General features: G+C 38.4%; 2 protein-coding genes across 12 annotated transcripts in view; both read right to left on the bottom strand.

Annotated features, from left to right (window-relative positions):
- Positions 1–749: 749 nt before the first annotated feature.
- On the bottom strand, positions 750–1908 carry LOC115019938 (nuclear receptor subfamily 0 group B member 1-like). The gene is made up of 2 exons (XM_029449687.1): positions 1371–1908; positions 750–994 (listed from the first exon to the last, which is right to left on the bottom strand). Exons 1-2 carry the CDS (start codon positions 1906–1908, stop codon positions 750–752), a joined length of 783 nt encoding a protein of 260 aa, XP_029305547.1.
- Positions 1909–11435: 9527 nt separating this feature from the next.
- The window catches only part of LOC115016988 (peripheral plasma membrane protein CASK), a 35816-nt gene continuing 28123 nt past the window's right edge, over positions 11436–19128 (bottom strand). For 4 of the 11 annotated variants that reach the window (XM_029445167.1, XM_029445150.1, XM_029445175.1 and 1 more), the window contains 14 exons: positions 18620–18808; positions 18302–18380; positions 17978–18063; positions 17716–17784; positions 17563–17631; positions 17396–17431; positions 16925–16963; positions 16257–16453; positions 16032–16147; positions 14639–14719; positions 14312–14392; positions 14015–14217; positions 13849–13932; positions 11436–13300 (listed from right to left, as the gene is read on the bottom strand). In XM_029445167.1, coding sequence (XP_029301027.1) covers positions 13124–13300; positions 13849–13932; positions 14015–14217; positions 14312–14392; positions 14639–14719; positions 16032–16147; positions 16257–16453; positions 16925–16963; positions 17396–17431; positions 17563–17631; positions 17716–17784; positions 17978–18063; positions 18302–18380; positions 18620–18808 — 1506 coding nt within the window. In that variant the 3' untranslated portion in view covers positions 11436–13123. The remainder of the gene's footprint in view (positions 13301–13848; positions 13933–14014; positions 14218–14311; positions 14393–14638; positions 14720–16031; positions 16148–16256; positions 16454–16924; positions 16964–17395; positions 17432–17562; positions 17632–17715; positions 17785–17977; positions 18064–18301; positions 18381–18619; positions 18809–19128) is intronic. The other 7 variants (XM_029445203.1, XM_029445182.1, XM_029445216.1 and 4 more) reach the window with 3 other exon arrangements.

The following is a 19128-nucleotide window of genomic DNA, read 5'->3' as shown; positions in this document are numbered from 1 at the left end:
GGTGATCGTCTCCGCCAGTCAAAGTGACCGTCAATGGTAGGAACTGCTTCATCATCTGTTTTTGTAAAGCAGTGATGTACATTTTTAAACGTGTGGGTTCACATGAGGCAATGCCGTAATATTCATGCCTGTTGATTTATATTGCACTTGTCTTTGGTCTCGTTTTTATGGAAGCTTAAATTACATTTGTTTGGTGGAAGCAGAAGCTGTGCAGCTGTTATTGATGTTTTAGGGAGTTTGAGATTTTCTCGCAGGGGATTGATGGTATTGAGCTGAAGGAGACGGGGGAGGCATGTGAATGGGTTGATGTCGACTGCGAGGTCTGTCACTTTTAACAGATGTTTGTATTACACTTTTGTCACGTAAGTAATGCTCTTATTGAGACCTTATACCACACTGATGAGCAACCTGGTTTCTACAGTCATCTTGTCTCACAGTAAAATAAAACCTCTAATCAGAAATGTAGCACTTGGAGCCGTACAGCATATTTGTGAAGTTGTGCTTGCTGTTGGCTCTGATTACTGGCCTAACTGACATGAGCAAGCCTAAGGACTGGAATATGCCAGGAGGTAATCAGGGTCATTATTATTGTGCCACAGTCTTTTATTCAGCTCTCGTGGCCGGAGTGGACCTGATGTGCAGGTGATGCTCTGAGTAGTGAAAGCTGACAGTAAATTGTTTAAATGTAAAATAAAAACATGACTTATGTAACAATACATGATTACATTAAATTAAAACGCAGTCTTCCTTTATTTTGGACTCCATCGTTCATAAAACAAAGCGAGCACGTGTTCATCAATGCTGCCGGTCCCGGATCTGAAGAAGAGTGCTGCCACAGCATTCGGGTCCATGGCCCGCAGCGTGTTCAGGGCCGCGCGCAGTCTGCCGAACCGGCCGGTGTCACCCCGGTGCACCGTTCTCACGTGCTCGTAAAGCGCGTGCTCAGCCTCGCTCTGAAGCGCGTGGATGTACTCCCGACACTCCAACTCTGTTACTTCTGCAGGACAGAGACACAGGGAGGGACATACAGGCTGACATTTGATTCATTCTTAAACACACTACACTTACGCACTTGATGATTCATGGAAAAGGGTCCTATAAGTGGGCTAATGCCTGTTACCCTACATGCACGACTGTATTACCCTAAACACACGTCCAAGAGAGAAAGATGAAGTTACCATAAATACAGCCTATGTATTTATATATGTAATGAAATAATAAACTATAAACACTGGCCTTATAGTAATATTACTGTAAACTATTAAGCAAAGTCATACAGATGAACAACTTATGTGAATCAGACAGTGCTTGATTATCAAAATGACCAACTTTTAACTGCGTTATGTGCTAACTGGAGTATTGTTTCTCACCCGGGCTGAATAGTATCGCTCCCTTCAGAAAGGCGTGTTCTCTGACGCTGATCCTCAGTCTTCTACACTGGACCAGAAACATTTGGATCCCCTCTGCATCACTCACGGGCACTCCTGGGTCTTGAATCTCGGTCGGAGCGCGCAGCTGTCGCTCCTTGCTGTGCGTTAAAATCCTGTGTAACAGACTTGGCTGCTGCGTCTCAACCGTGTCGAAGTCCACGGAGTACTGCACCATGCCCAAAACCAGCAGCGGCGCCCAGCTGTTGCGGACCAGCCGTAGCTGGTCTTCCGCCGGCAAGCCGCGAAAACACGGCACATTTTTCACGAAGTTGAAAGTTTTCACAAGTACCTCCGAGGCTGCTTTGAAAACTAATTGCGGAGCCCGAATCACAACCAGCTTCCTCTTGGACGCGCAGGAGCAAAGCTGTTGCGCAGCGGGCGTCTCCAAGTGTGCCTGCGGGCACTTAGCGCCTCTGTTCAGGATGCTGTACAGGATGCTCCCCCCTGCTGCATCTTCACTGTCTCTGCAGCACGACATGACAGCTGCAAGATTGATTGTGAGCTTGTTTTGGCAAATATAATCTTTTTTTATAGCTTAGACTTGGAGCACCAGCCCTCCCTAAATACATACAAATATATACTTCCGTTCAGTATTTTCACAATAAACTGCCGAAGCAGGTAAATGTGCAGGAGTAACTCAAACGTCAGTTCTCAAAACAATCAAAAGTCACTCATACTTTATTACAATAATATGAAAGTATATATAATGTATATATATACATATATATTATATATATCTACATATATATATATATATATATATATATATATATATATCTACATATATATATATATATATATATATATATATATATATATATATATATATATATATATATATATATATATATATATGTTTGCCCATAATAGCTGTTGATGGTTAGTAAAGCTATTCTAATTCTAGTCTGCTTCCTGAATAACTTCTTAATTTAACCGCAAACGCTATAGTGGACTAAATTAGCAAACAAGCAAGAAAAACTTTATTTATAAAGCACAATTCTAAAATGTACTGGAAGCCATTGTTACAACCTTCCAAAACGAATAAAGCTAAAATGTCCACTAGAGGCACATTTTTATTTCATCAGTTGCACATCTAATTAACATCTAATGCATTATGGATTCTGACCTTGTACAGCCTTGTAGGTGAAAGACATTTTGGAAACTTTAACTCAAGTTATGCAGAAATGTTTGAGAGGAGGTCAAAACTTTAGCAAAATGTTCTACTTTTTGTCACACTGTTAAGGACAGTAAATTCTAATCACACCTGATCTGTAGTTTGTAGACAAAGGCATGTAGTCATTAGAGTTTGATTCCATTTCCTCAGCCAGAGGTTCTAAACCAGCAGTGACACAAGCACAAAAGGAAAGCTGTCCTCGCTGTGTAATCACCTGACAAGGCCAGAGAAGGTACAGGAAACAGTTTCTATAGTAACGAACAGTAGCAGAAAATATATGTCTGAATTCAAACCAAGAACAAATTATGATTATTATACAAAGATCTTTCTGGGACATAAGTGGGATGAATATTATGCAGGATTCTGAAGGACTTAGACGAGATTCATTAAAGATTTTCTGGCAAATGATCCTTTACTGTGTTTCTCAGGGTTGTTAAAGAAAAGTTTTATTCCCCATCAGGGTCTTTCACGCTTTTCAGATATTGCACTTAAACAAATTCAATGTGATGTACCTTTTTGCTATACCGCTTTAAGTTCTAACTTTATTTAAATGTGAAGGATGTAACTTTTGCAAGAATAGTTTGTTTAAGAACAAGTTGCATCCATTTCTTTTGTTTTTTAAGCAACTCATAAACATGACTGGATTTGGCAAACCGTTTGAAAAATATGTATGTACATATATGAATATATATCGCACAACTGAATGTTTTGCAGATCAGATTTACAATTTAAGCTTTAGTCAATAGCCTGGTAATTTACCTTTATCATGTATCACAAATCAGTTTTTAATCAGACTTTTCACCACTTTGTCCCCAGAAATCTCATGCAAGGTAAAGCTGCAAAAGCCCCTCTTATTAGGCTGCCACAGTCTTTGCACGGGTGTTATTACTGTAGCTCAGGCAATATCCGAAAAAGAAAAAATGCTTCCAATATCCAGTAAATCCAAACAAGACAACCATGATGGTTCACGAGTGGCTGCTGACCTCTCATTCTAGGGTTTCCTGCTTTCTAAGCTCAAAGCAACCGATTCATGACTGTATGAACGAGCAGTGACTGATGTGTGCTTCAGAGTACACAGCCATCTCTGCAAACACAAAAAAAACAACAGTCCGCCGTGAAGCGAGGCCCCCGAGATGAGCCAGCAAACTCCCCGGTCCATTTAGCAGCGAGTTATTCCATCAGGCCTGTCTATCTGTCCCCTGAGGTGAAACATCCGTCACCTCTCAGCTCACGGCGAGACGAGACTGATCGCTTCAACCTTGGACACAAAGGACAGCAGGCAGCCCATCACCTTTTATCTCCAAACTGTTTCAGGAATCTAGAAAAAACTGTCCTGTTTTAATTGACAGCCGTGTTTGAAGAGTGCGATGAGTTTGGACAGAATTAAGACTGTTAAGAGTTAACATTGTCTTGAATACCTGGATTCCTGCTCGTCTTTTTCGAGAAGCATCATCACCGTGTGATACTTAGCACGTCACTCATTTCTTGTTGACTCATTTCTTGTCAAGTCTGATTACCTAGCATGTGTTTGTGGTGTGTAAATGAATAACATTATCTCTTTGATAGAAAGTAGTTTTATAAAACGTGTTGGCAGTGAGAGCTGAGGATTATCCAGAGAAGTGTGTGCTTTGTATGCAAGAAAGATGTAGCTGTTGAATTAAATGTAATTATTTATTGCTGTAAAACGTTGTGTGCTGTGATTAAGTGACATACAAACCAGCACTCCTAGCTGTTGTCTGGTTACAAAGTAAGTTATGCATAAGTAAGTTAAGCCTAGTGGTACAGCTTCCAAACACCAGATGGTTGTGAGTTCAACACCAGGGCTGCCACCATTGTCCTGTCCTGTAGTCAGTTCACTGTAAGTCACTCTGAATAAGAGCGTCTGCTATATTACCTGTAATGTAATACTTTATTTCGACATGGTATACTATGACTTTATTTCATTTTTAAGTGAGTAAGTTATTCTTAATCAAGTTAAGCCATCACCACCACATAGATGTTGATGGTCTAGTTGTACGGCTTCCAAACGGAACACCGGATGGTTGTGAGTTCAATACCATCCTATACTATGACTTTATTTCAACATACTATACTATGTCTTTATTTCAACATACTATACTATGACTTTATTTCAACATACTATACTATGTCTTTATTTCAACATGCTATACTATGTCTTTATTTCAACATACTATACTATGACTTTATTTCAACATACTATACTATGTCTTTATTTCCACATGCTATACTATGACTTTATTTCAACATGCTATACTATGTCTTTATTTCAACATGCTATACTATGTCTTTATTTCAACATGCTATACTATATCTTTATTTCAACACGCTATACTATGTCTTTATTTCCACATGCTATACTATGTCTTTATTTCCACATGCTATACTATGTCTTTATTTCAACATGCTATACTATGTCTTTATTTCAACATGCTATACTATGTCTTTATTTCAACATGCTATACTATGACTTTATTTCAACACGCTATACTATATCTTTATTTCAACATGCTATACTATGTCTTTATTTCAACATGCTATACTATATCTTTATTTCAACACGCTATACTATGTCTTTAATTCAACACGCTATACTATGTCTTTATTTCAACATGCTATACTATGTCTTTATTTCAACACGCTATACTATGTCTTTATTTCAACATGCTATACTATATCTTTATTTCAACACGCTATACTATGACTTTATTTCAACATGCTATACTATGTCTTTATTTCAACATGCTATACTATGTCTTTATTTCCACATGCTATACTATGTCTTTATTTCAACACGCTATACTATGTCTTTATTTCAACACGCTATACTATGTCTTTATTTCCACATGCTATACTATATCTTTATTTCAACACGCTATACTATGTCTTTATTTCCACATGCTATACTATGTCTTTATTTCAACACGCTATACTATGTCTTTATTTCCACATGCTATACTATGTCTTTATTTCAACACGCTATACTATGTCTTTATTTCCACATGCTATACTATGTCTTTATTTCAACACGCTATACTATGTCTTTATTTCAACACGCTATACTATGTCTTTATTTCAACATACTATACTATATCTTTATTTCAACACGCTATACTATGTCTTTATTTCAACATGCTATACTATATCTTTATTTCAACACGCTATACTATGACTTTATTTCAACATGCTATACTATGTCTTTATTTCAACACGCTATACTATGTCTTTATTTCAACATGCTATACTATATCTTTATTTCAACACGCTATACTATGACTTTATTTCAACATGCTATACTATGTCTTTATTTCAACATGCTATACTATGTCTTTATTTCCACATGCTATACTATGTCTTTATTTCAACATGCTATACTATGTCTTTATTTCCACATGCTATACTATGTCTTTATTTCAACACGCTATACTATGACTTTATTTCAACATGCTATACTATATCTTTATTTCAACACGCTATACTATGTCTTTATTTCAACACGCTATACTATGTCTTTATTTCAACACGCTATACTATGTCTTTATTTCCACACGCTATACTTTGTCTTTATTTCAACACGCTATACTATGTCTTTATTTCAACACGCTATACTATGACTTTATTTCAACATGCTATACTATGTCTTTATTTCCACACGCTATACTTTGTCTTTATTTCAACACGCTATACTATGTCTTTATTTCAACATGCTATACTATGTCTTTATTTCCACATGCTATACTATGTCTTTATTTCAACATGCTATACTATGTCTTTATTTCAACATGCTATACTATGTCTTTATTTCCACACGCTATACTATGTCTTTATTTCCACATGCTATACTATGTCTTTATTTCAACACGCTATACTATGTCTTTATTTCAACACGCTATACTATGTCTTTATTTCAACACGCTATACTATGTCTTTATTTCCACACGCTATACTATGTCTTTATTTCAACATGCTATACTATGTCTTTATTTCAACACGCTATACTATGTCTTTATTTCCACATGCTATACTATGACTTTATTTCCACATGCTATACTATGTCTTTATTTCAACATGCTATACTATGACTTTATTTCCACATGCTATACTATGACTTTATTTCCACATGCTATACTATGTCTTTATTTCCACATGCTATACTATGTCTTTATTTCCACATGCTATACTATGTCTTTATTTCAACACGCTATACTATGACTTTATTTCCACATGCTATACTATGACTTTATTTCCACATGCTATACTATGTCTTTATTTCCACATGCTATACTATGTCTTTATTTCCACATGCTATACTATGTCTTTATTTCAACATTCTATACTATACTATGTCTTTATTTCCACATGCTATACTATGTCTTTATTTCCACATGCTATACTATGTCTTTATTTCAACACGCTATACTATGACTTTATTTCCACACGCTATACTATGTCTTTATTTCCACATGCTATACTATGTCTTTATTTCCACATGCTATACTATGTCTTTATTTCAACACGCTATACTATGACTTTATTTCCACATGCTATACTATGTCTTTATTTCCACACGCTATACTATGACTTTATTTCAACATGCTATACTATGTCTTTATTTCCACATGCTATACTATGTCTTTATTTCCACATGCTATACTATGTCTTTATTTCCACATGCTATACTATGTCTTTATTTCCACATGCTATACTATGTCTTTATTTCAACACGCTATACTATGTCTTTATTTCCACATGCTATACTATGTCTTTATTTCCACATGCTATACTATGTCTTTATTTCAACACGCTATACTATGACTTTATTTCCACATGCTATACTATGTCTTTATTTCAACACGCTATACTATGACTTTATTTCCACATGCTATACTATGACTTTATTTCCACATGCTATACTATGTCTTTATTTCCACATGCTATACTATGTCTTTATTTCAACATGCTATACTATGTCTTTATTTCAACATGCTATACTATGTCTTTATTTCCACACGCTATACTATGACTTTATTTCCACATGCTATACTATGACTTTATTTCCACACGCTATACTATGTCTTTATTTCCACATGCTATACTATGTCTTTATTTCAACATGCTATACTATGTCTTTATTTCCACACACTATACTATGACTTTATTTCCACATGCTATACTATGACTTTATTTCAACACGCTATACTATGTCTTTATTTCAACACGCTATACTATGTCTTTATTTCAACATGCTATACTATGTCTTTATTTCAACACGCTATACTATGTCTTTATTTCAACACGCTATACTATGTCTTTATTTCAACATGCTATACTATGTCTTTATTTCAACACGCTATACTATGTCTTTATTTCAACACGCTATACTATGACTTTATTTCAACACGCTATACTATGTCTTTATTTCAACATGCTATACTATGTCTTTATTTCAACATGCTATACTATGTCTTTATTTCAACACGCTATACTATGTCTTTATTTCACACGCTATACTATGTCTTATTTCACATGCTATACTATGTCTTTATTTCAACACGCTATACTATGACTTTATTTCCACACGCTATACTATGTCTTTATTTCAACATGCTATACTATGTCTTTATTTCAACATGCTATACTATGTCTTTATTTCAACACGCTATACTATGTCTTTATTTCAACACGCTATACTATGTCTTTATTTCAACACGCTATACTATGACTTTATTTCCACATGCTATACTATGACTTTATTTCCACATGCTATACTATGTCTTTATTTCCACATGCTATACTATGTCTTTATTTCAACATGCTATACTATGTCTTTATTTCAACACGCTATACTATGTCTTTATTTCAACACGCTATACTATGTCTTTATTTCAACACGCTATACTATGTCTTTATTTCAACACGCTATACTATGACTTTATTTCCACATGCTATACTATGACTTTATTTCCACATGCTATACTATGTCTTTATTTCCACACGCTATACTATGTCTTTATTTCCACACGCTATACTATGACTTTATTTCCACATGCTATACTATGACTTTATTTCCACATGCTATACTATGTCTTTATTTCAACATGCTATACTATGTCTTTATTTCAACACGCTATACTATGTCTTTATTTCAACATGCTATACTATATCTTTATTTCCACACGCTATACTATGACTTTATTTCCACATGCTATACTATGACTTTATTTCCACATGCTATACTATGTCTTTATTTCAACATGCTATACTATGTCTTTATTTCCACATGCTATACTATGTCTTTATTTCCACATGCTATACTATGTCTTTATTTCCACATGCTACTATGTCTTTATTTCAACACGCTATACTATGTCTTTATTTCAACACGCTATACTATGTCTTTATTTCAACATGCTATACTATGACTTTATTTCCACATGCTATACTATGACTTTATTTCCACATGCTATACTATGTCTTTATTTCCACACGCTATACTATGTCTTTATTTCCACACGCTATACTATGACTTTATTTCCACATGCTATACTATGTCTTTATTTCCACACGCTATACTATGACTTTATTTCCACATGCTATACTATGTCTTTATTTCCACACGCTATACTATGACTTTATTTCCACATGCTATACTATGACTTTATTTCCACATGCTATACTATGTCTTTATTTCCACACGCTATACTATGTCTTTATTTCCACACGCTATACTATATCTTTATTTCCACATGCTATACTATGACTTTATTTCCACATGCTATACTATGACTTTATTTCCACATGCTATACTATGTCTTTATTTCAACATGCTATACTATGTCTTTATTTCCACACGCTATACTATGTCTTTATTTCCACATGCTATACTATGTCTTTATTTCAACACGCTATACTATGTCTTTATTTCCACACGCTATACTATGTCTTTATTTCAACATGCTATACTATGTCTTTATTTCAACACGCTATACTATGTCTTTATTTCCACATGCTATACTATGTCTTTATTTCAACACGCTATACTATGTCTTTATTTCAACACGCTATACTATGTCTTTATTTCCACACGCTATACTATGTCTTTATTTCCACATGCTATACTATGACTTTATTTCCACACGCTATACTATGACTTTATTTCCACACGCTATACTATGTCTTTATTTCCACATGCTATACTATGTCTTTATTTCCACATGCTATACTATGTCTTTATTTCCACATGCTATACTATGTCTTTATTTCCACACGCTATACTATGTCTTTATTTCAACACGCTATACTATGTCTTTATTTCCACATGCTATACTATGTCTTTATTTCCACATGCTATACTATGTCTTTATTTCCACATGCTATACTATGTCTTTATTTCCACACGCTATACTATGTCTTTATTTCAACACGCTATACTATGTCTTTATTTCCACACGCTATACTATGTCTTTATTTCCACACGCTATACTATGACTTTATTTCCACACGCTATACTATGTCTTTATTTCCACATGCTATACTATGACTTTATTTCAACACGCTATACTATGACTTTATTTCCACACGCTATACTATGACTTTATTTCCACACGCTATACTATGTCTTTATTTCCACACGCTATACTATGTCTTTATTTCCACATGCTATACTATGTCTTTATTTCCACACGCTATACTATGTCTTTATTTCCACACGCTATACTATGACTTTATTTCCACACGCTATACTATGACTTTATTTCCACACGCTATACTATGTCTTTATTTCCACATGCTATACTATGTCTTTATTTCAACACGCTATACTATGACTTTATTTCCACACGCTATACTATGTCTTTATTTCCACATGCTATACTATGACTTTATTTCCACACGCTATACTATGTCTTTATTTCAACACGCTATACTATGTCTTTATTTCAACACGCTATACTATGACTTTATTTCCACATGCTATACTATGTCTTTATTTCAACACGCTATACTATGACTTTATTTCCACACGCTATACTATGTCTTTATTTCCACATGCTATACTATGTCTTTATTTCAACACGCTATACTATGACTTTATTTCCACACGCTATACTATGTCTTTATTTCCACATGCTATACTATGTCTTTATTTCAACACGCTATACTATGTCTTTATTTCAACACGCTATACTATGTCTTTATTTCCACATGCTATACTATGACTTTATTTCCACATGCTATACTATGACTTTATTTCAACACGCTATACTATGACTTTATTTCCACATGCTATACTATGACTTTATTTCCACATGCTATACTATGACTTTATTTCAACACGCTATACTATGACTTTATTTCCACACGCTATACTATGACTTTATATAATTGTTTGGGACATGCTATACTCTGAACAGGACTTTAGCAGTACAGGCCTTGGATGGAACCAGTTAACCCTGAACTGACTGACGCTTCTCTCTCCTTGAAAACAGCTTTGAATCAACAGATAGAAAGATTGGTTTATGGCCTGCTGCTGTGTTACTTAACCAGAGGTAGCTGTTTGAACTCCTCAGTGAAGAATGTGATTTGTATATTGACCTTCATCGTGCTTTCCTTGTGGGCATGACATTGTATAAAAGAGTAGAATTAAATAGTTGTGTTCGTGAGAGCCTCTCATTAAAATCGGATCTTTGAGAAATCCAATGGACAAATTTTAACTCGTGACAATAAGACAATAACAGTCTTTTAAAAAGCAGTTCTTAAGTGCGTTAAACTGAATTCAATCCCTGTCGGGACATCAGAAAAGAAGACGAGGCATATTACTTTAAACACGTAAAAGGAAATATATTTTTTTTTTAAATGAAATAACAAAAAAGAACAACATTTCATACAGAAGAGCTGCTTTTGTCATTTGCAGAGGTAATTTACACAGGACTTGAAATGAAAAACCTTTTACTTGAAGTGGAACAACAGCAACCACACTACGCAGTTGAAAATATTGACTTTTTGTAAAATCATTTTTTGTCTAAGACCCTTCAACTGATGTGCCTACTGTAGGTGGGGAGCGTGGTGCCACTTCTGGTAAAGCATTAAGAGGTTATGTCACATACTGAGCTTCTTTTAAGGGTTAATATACACTGGCTCTTGGTATTTCACTCGTATGACGTACGCACCATTGAAACATTTACACACAAAATTTTGAGTTATTTTCTCTCCCTCAAAACAAGAATACTCTTTTATATTTTTAAAGACAACAGTTAACAGTTCCAAAATGGTGGCTCTAGGATTGGATTTATCCCACCTACATGAGGCCCTCCCCTTCCACAGACATTCCTATGAACACTTTAATTTTAACAAGCATGGCTCACTATTTGAGTGTAGGGAAAGAAGAAAAAGGTTGTTGGGGCGGTCTGCCTAGCAGGGGTGTGCATAGGTGTTGCAGACTTCTTCCCCGAGGCTCTGATAAGGCAGTTCATTTTTTTTCTCCTCTCCGATGTTTTTGTTTTTGTCTTCCAGTTCAAGAGCCATGTTTAGTGGTAGATGCAAGTGCTTTTTCATAGCTGATCATGCCCCAAGAACGGTATCCCGGGTCCATTTGTCCGCTGATTAGCTTTACGGAGGGAGAGGGGTAAGGACAGCCAGAGTAGGCGAGATGAAATATAAACTGTGACGCAGTGCACGTCTTCTTCATTGTCCATTTTGTGCAAACTGAGATGTAAACAAAGACCATCAGAGGTTTGGAAGGGAAGCATGGTACGATAGGCTACAGCAACACAGGGACAGACAGCGTAGAGGGATGCAGTGTGCTCCTTCAACAAACTGACAGGCACAGAGGGCCAGTGAAATAAATAAAGGGCTGGGGGGGGTGGGCGGGTGGGTGTCTGAGGGAGAAAGAAACTGCCAAGTTTCCTGTGCTTTCTGCTTCACTCAAACTTGCATTTGGAGCTGAGGGAGTTACTTGTCGCCACTGTAGCAGCTTCTAATGTGCTTTAAAGTCCGGCTTGTTTGTCACAGGGGCCGAGGAGATTAGGAGTGTTGGAGAGGAGGACAGAGTACCACAAGAAGTGCCTTTAAAAAGGTCAACACACACACACAGGCACCCACATAAGACTGCTTTATGGTCATGCTCGCTATTGCCTTTCCAATATTACCACCCATCCATCAATTACAAAAGAAAAGTACAAAATATCTACCACACTGCCCCTCCACTCCCCACTCCCCAACTAGGACAGAACCATATTCACTTAGTATTTTTATCATTTATATATATATGTATATATGTACACAACCATATGCCTTTGAGGCTGTTGAGAAAAAGGGGGTAGGGGCAGGATGAAGTCTCTGTAGTGAGGCGTCAGAGTCATTAGTTTCTTCATTTCCCTCTTTTTCAACAACAGTTTATCTACAGAAATGTGTGATTCTGATGAGAGACGTGATTTAGGGGGATTTGATCCAAGTGTTGGATCAGAGATGGATTGTTGACGAGCTAATTGCCGTTGAGTGTATGTCAGTAGACCCAGGAGACGGGCACCCACTGAGTGGTGGTGGACACCAGGTCTACAGCCTCCTCCAGCAGTCGGATGGTGTCATCAATCTCATTGTTGATGATGGTCTGGTCAAAGTAGTGAGCGTATGTCCCCTGAAGCATCTCCGATTCCTTCTGGAGCCGCTGCAGAGAGTCGTCCTGAGAGGTGGGATTGAGAACAAGAGTGTGTTGTGGATGTTTGTTACGTGTGATGTGCTTCAAGGCTCCAATCACAGTTTATAATTAAACAAATAATTCCCCCAAATCTTCCAGGATACAGGGAGGAAAGGCGATAATGATGCATCACAAATGAAGATACCCCACACTTAAGAGGATTACTAGAGGGATGAGGAGACTCCGCTAGACTACTACTAGAGCTACACAAACACAAAGGCCAGATTTGCCTTTCTAAACTCACATTTAACCGGTACTTACAGGCAGTTTCTTGCACCACTTTGGAATCTTGAGTGCAAATGAAAAATAGGCGTGCCAAAGAAAATACAAACATGCGTAAAGCATACAGAGCAGGTGCAGTGAAAGACACTTTGAGCAAAGCCAAAAGGGATGAGAGGAATTAAAGCGGTTTCTATGTTTACTCACAAACAGTGCAAGTTCGGAAAGTGTTCTTATCATCACATTTAGGACTGAATGAGTTAGTGAGTACGTGCAAATGAAGGTAAACAGCGAGAAAGTGTTTGTGACTGTACCTCAGTCATGCCTGGGGTGACAGTGGGAGCTGCGATGAAGACAACATAGGGAGCAAAGTCAGCTGTCCTGAGGATCTTTAGTGCCTGGTGAGAGAGATAGAGACATGTTTAAAACAAGTTTGGGTGAAAGAGCTTCAGAATTTCAGTAAACACATGACTTTGTTACCTGTGGTTCGACATCCAGGATAGAGACCATGCCCTGTGCATGGATCTGCCTGATAGTCTCCAGCCTGGTTCCATACATGGCATCCTCGTGGCTGCCGTACTCCAGGTAGTCGTTGTTGCTGATGTCCTGCATCATCTGGTCATGAGTCACAAAGTAGTAGTTCTTTCCATTCTCCTCGTCCTTCTTAGCAGGCCGAGTCGTGTCTGAGCAGAAGAGACGGAGGGAAGGATAGGGTAACATGTGCGACATACTGTTTTGTTAACTTGTGTAGTTATGTTGGAGTGTGTTTCTCCTTACGAGGGATGGGGTAGGCGAAGCGGTCAGCGTGTTTGGTAATGAGTGTGTTCTTGATGTGCCTCCGACCAACTCCATGTGCACCTGCATGAAAGGAGACAACAGAGATAGTTAAACACTTCTGACATTTGTTATGGCATACTGTACTATGACTGTTGTTTTGAGTGAATTGAATGAGCTAGAAGAGGTTGACCTTCACACTACCAGTAGTGAGTGAGCCATCTGACTCGAGAACAAACAAGGGTTTCTTTGGTTTGACTCTTACTAACCTTATCTACCACAATACAACATCTCTTAGATCAGATGTCTCAGGGTGATGTGGTCACTTACCAAGCAAGACGAGTGTTTTTCTTTTGAATGATGGCACTCTGACCACTTCCTCATACGTCACCAGATCTAGTTGGTCGAACACTGCAGTACAGGAGAGAAGCATTAGTTTAACACAGCATAGCATGGTGCATCGTTGTATAACAAATAATATGAAGGTGAATTAAGAAGCAAATGACTAATATACACACACATACAAAGTTTATCATTATGTACACAAACATAAGTCTACAGTATCGATTACAATTGTTATTTATAGTAAGTTTATGTTTTTACACTTATTGACAAAGCATAACTATAATTATCATTAAGTTGAATCAAATCCCCTCATTTGACCTTGAAGGTGGGATTTATGGCAGGTTGTATCAGACTGCATTAGTTTTAACTCGAGGGACATACACAAGCGACTGACTGGGGTTGTAACGGTAGATTCTTACAGTACAATAACCATTTCAGAAAATATGATGTACAGTATTACATTATTATTTAACTTACAATGACCCTTAAATAAATAAGAATATAAATATGATTTTAAAAATTGCATGTAATTATAATATGTTGAATCAAAAAACATATGTCCTATGATTATAAATATAATTAACTGTAGAGGAGCGACCGGTCGGTGCCTTTAACTCACAAAGCAAATGTACACGATGCGATATACCGTTACAACCATAGTACATACTTGTTGTAGTCACAATATTATTGCAACAATAGTGTAAATAGAAAATGAATGCAGACCTAATCGTAGGGCACACTATCGTTCCAATGTTGTGTCCCTGTGGCTTAAATCGAGCGTGGACCTAGATAATGTTTAAATGATGCCATATTGGACACCAAGCAGACCGGATGAAGGGCACATTCCTGGAGAAAGCATTAAATACTTGCTTATTTGCACAAACCTTGGCTGAGAAATTCTAAAGGGGACTAGCATCTCGTCAATTTGAATTACATCGCTAACTAACAAACCAAACAAAGCAGCAGTCATTCAAAATCTAAGGAGACGTTAGGAAGAGGAAGAGGACGAAAAACACAGAAGCTGGACGCCAGCTGTCTGGAGTTACTTACATGCAGCCATGTCATTGGGTAAGAGACAGCATGAAATATGGACAAAGGGTAGGAACGGAAGGGGTTAATAACAAGACACCATAAAATTAAAACAAATTGAACAAACTTGTAAAACATCAAAAGCTGTTAATTGCATCACTGTTAGTTACTGAGAAACAAGGCAGTAGGAGAGGTCTGTCACAGGGGAAACGCCGCAGGCGTGCAGAAACGGGATTATTTACCCCACAAAACGCCTTCAATCCTAGCTGAGCTATCAAATGTCATTCTTAGTAGTGGGTTATCTTAGCTCTGTTGCACGACGTGTATGCTACGTCGTTCGTTGGCTTACCTGCATTGTGCTTGGCCAGGTACTTGTCTTTGTACTGTTTCTTCTTCTTGCCAAACCAGGTACAACTGGCCTGCTGTTCCTGTTTGGTCTTCTCCATCGCTATACACGCCACGCGCCTGGAAAGAAAACCGTGCACCGTTAAATGAGATGGCCTCGTCTGAACAGTGTACGTGCACAGACAGGAAGCAGATGTTGTGTCCAGATGAAAAGCGGCGTCGTCCTCACCACTCCTGCAGCTCAGGTGACGGGATGAGGCCTGCTGTGCCGTTCTTGGTGTTCTCCAACTTTCCCTGCCACCAGTTGTGGTCGTCCTTGGAGATGATCTGAATGATGTCCCCCACCCGGAAGGGAATGCCCGCCTCCTTACATGGGATGAGGTCGTCTTTCGCCGGGTCATACTCAAACTGAGCACGGACGTAAATCTGGAACGGCAGGACAGTGACAACAAATAAAAAGTTAGGTGCCGACGCAGTGGCAACGCGTAGTGTTGCGATCATCGGAGGTTATATGGGAAAGAACATGACTGGCCAAGCTGCCCACATAAAAAAAGAGACTGGCTGCGAAGTAGTTAGAAATGCTGCGTCGACACTCGTCATTAAAAGATAAATACAGCAGCAGAGGAAACACAAGAGCGTGTGAGCCGAAGCAGGAAAGGTCACAGACATTTAGGTAAATGAAAAGCAAGACGAGAATGATCGTACGGCGTACGTTTCCTTTTTATCGCAGCTTATGCACACACATCCACATTTGTTTGTTGCCTTTTAAGTCCACTGACGAACCAGATATGAAGACACTAGATCTAGACACCACTACGATGAGGGACCGCACGTTGCGATGGGGATGGGAGGAGTTGGGATCTACTTCTACGAAGGGTCCACTTAGAGACATCTTACCTTGATGGACAATTTGTCCTTGATAGCAGGTCTGGAGATCTATGGGGTTGAGAGCATCACACACACTTACACATGTATCATGCAGTAGAAAATGTTGGGCATAAACAAGGGAGGTGTGATGAGGGACCCACAATTGGACGATAAATTAAAATGTTTGTGATCTCAGAGCACCGGGAAACAAACAAAAAGGACCGAAACATCAGGGTTCCTAATACTGTCCATCTCAAATGTTACTTATTACGGACGTAGCAATGAAATATGTCATCAAGGCCACTTTACACTACGATGCAGTATTTTTCTGAGGGGGGGAACTATCAACCTTTTTCCACAAACATCTGCTCAACGGTGGACGAATCCTTTCCAATGTTCAAGGCCAGAGTAGAAAACTTGATGTACATGAGTGTTAGTTTCATATCAGTGGTGAATTGTAAAGCAAAGGGCGGAACAAACAGTTGAATTAGAAAATCTCACCTGACGGCCTTTGGGCTGGATCGTCGCTGGCAGGTCCTTCATGGGAGGACACAAGTTTTTATCTAAGTATTTCATTTCATTGCACAACAAAATATGCTGTGTGTGTGTGTGTGTGTGTGTGTGTGTGTGTGTGTGTGTGTGTGTGTGTGTGTGTGAGAGAGACATACCAGGATGGAGCTGGTGACACTAGCATGGCCATTTGCAGGCGATTGTCGGGACACATCTGGTGACTCTTTCTGCAACAGAAAATACAAACTGAATATTTTTCCTCATAGAATATACAAAAGAGTGTGTGTGTGTGTGTGTTTTTGACTCCCTACGTCGCAAGACATGGACTGGGACCGGTAACTGGGCACAATCTTGAAGGTGATGCTACCCCTCATCTCCCTCTGTGGGAAAAGAAATGCATGTTACATACGAGCTTTTAATGGCAACAATACTTCTATAATAGCAAGATCATAAAGACACGGTCGTAGCCCTGCATCACAGCTGGTGACTTATGTACATGCTCAGAATACGGTTTGGATAAAAGCTAAATGTGGACAGTGAGGAGGAGAGCATCAGGGGGCCTGTGGGACCTACCAGCATCTTTTGGAGCTGTTCAACCGTCTGATTGGCAACGCTGATGCCATTTATCTCTCGGATCTCATCTCCTACATGCAGAGTCCCTGGAGCAGAGAAATAATTAATTAATAAAGGCTGCAAATGAGGTTTGAGTGTTCAAACAAAGCAGAGATCAGGAAAACCCCAAAGGGGTCATTGAGATAATAACTAATGTAAGGAAGAGTTATCGTCATCTCCCAACTTACTTTACAACCTCTGTGATTGATCTTATTTTGACAGAACGAAAGGATGAATGCATGCGTGGTGTAAGGTTGCACACAGTATTTGGATATGGATGCATACCTTGTCGATGAATCATTCCACCGTGCATGATTCGCGCCACAATGCAGTGGTTGAGCTCGTTCATTTTCAGAGTAATGCCCTGGAAGAGACAGCGGGTCAGAGGGATAACTGAGAATACCTTCTGCTCCAGACAGAATCGTCCCGGTACAGCACAATGACTGGAAAACATTTACTGTGAAGTGTTTACTAGAATGTTCTAACACTTTTGGACCAGTTTTAAACATAGTAAACGGAACCCGTTTCCAGAAGTAAACTGCGTTGATCTCAATTCATCCATAAGTGACGTTTAGAGCAATTTGTGCGTTTGGGTCTACACACCATGGGCTCGTCGGTGTTCTTCTGAAACTGGACCAGGCGAACCCGGGTGACGTTCTCCAGGTCCATGTCTCCGTTGGTGCTGTCTGGAGAGTCTCCGTTCAGGTACGGTGAGGTGGGTGGGGGCGTCACCCTCAGCGCATCGTCGCTGTAGACCTCATGGGCCACCACATCGTGGGTCTGCATCAGAGCCTGGAGTGCACACAGACGGTGAGACTCATGGATCATGCAACTGCACAGTGTCTGTTTTCTCTGAAGGTAAACCCAGTAAGAAGTGTTAAGTGAGCTTTACACACGGCAGCCACATGCTGGGTCAACAACTGTTGTTGGTGGCCTTGAAAAGTGTGTTAAATAATGTGGTTGTACACATGGTATCGTCGACCTGCGGGTGTGAGTGGATAGAGTGTGGCTTACACTAATCCTCTTTGGCCACAAATCATGTTACTGACACACGGTGTGTGTGTTTTTACAAACACAACTTTCCGCGTCTGCCAAATGATCACATCTGCTCA

Source organism: Cottoperca gobio, chromosome 2, assembly GCF_900634415.1.
Source record: "Cottoperca gobio chromosome 2, fCotGob3.1, whole genome shotgun sequence".
NCBI classification, from domain to species: domain Eukaryota; kingdom Metazoa; phylum Chordata; class Actinopteri; order Perciformes; family Bovichtidae; genus Cottoperca; species Cottoperca gobio.
This window is presented reverse-complemented; position numbering and strand designations above follow the sequence as displayed.

Excerpts from the sequence above, each read along its gene's own strand:
- LOC115019938 (XM_029449687.1), bottom strand. The coding sequence starts at position 1,908 with ATGTCGTGCTGCAGAGACAGTGAAGATGCAGCAGGGGGGAGCATCCTG. Across the intron at positions 995-1,370 it reads AGCGATACTATTCAGCCCGG|TAACAGAGTTGGAGTGTCGG; the intron begins GTGAGAAACAAT and ends GTCCTGCAGAAG.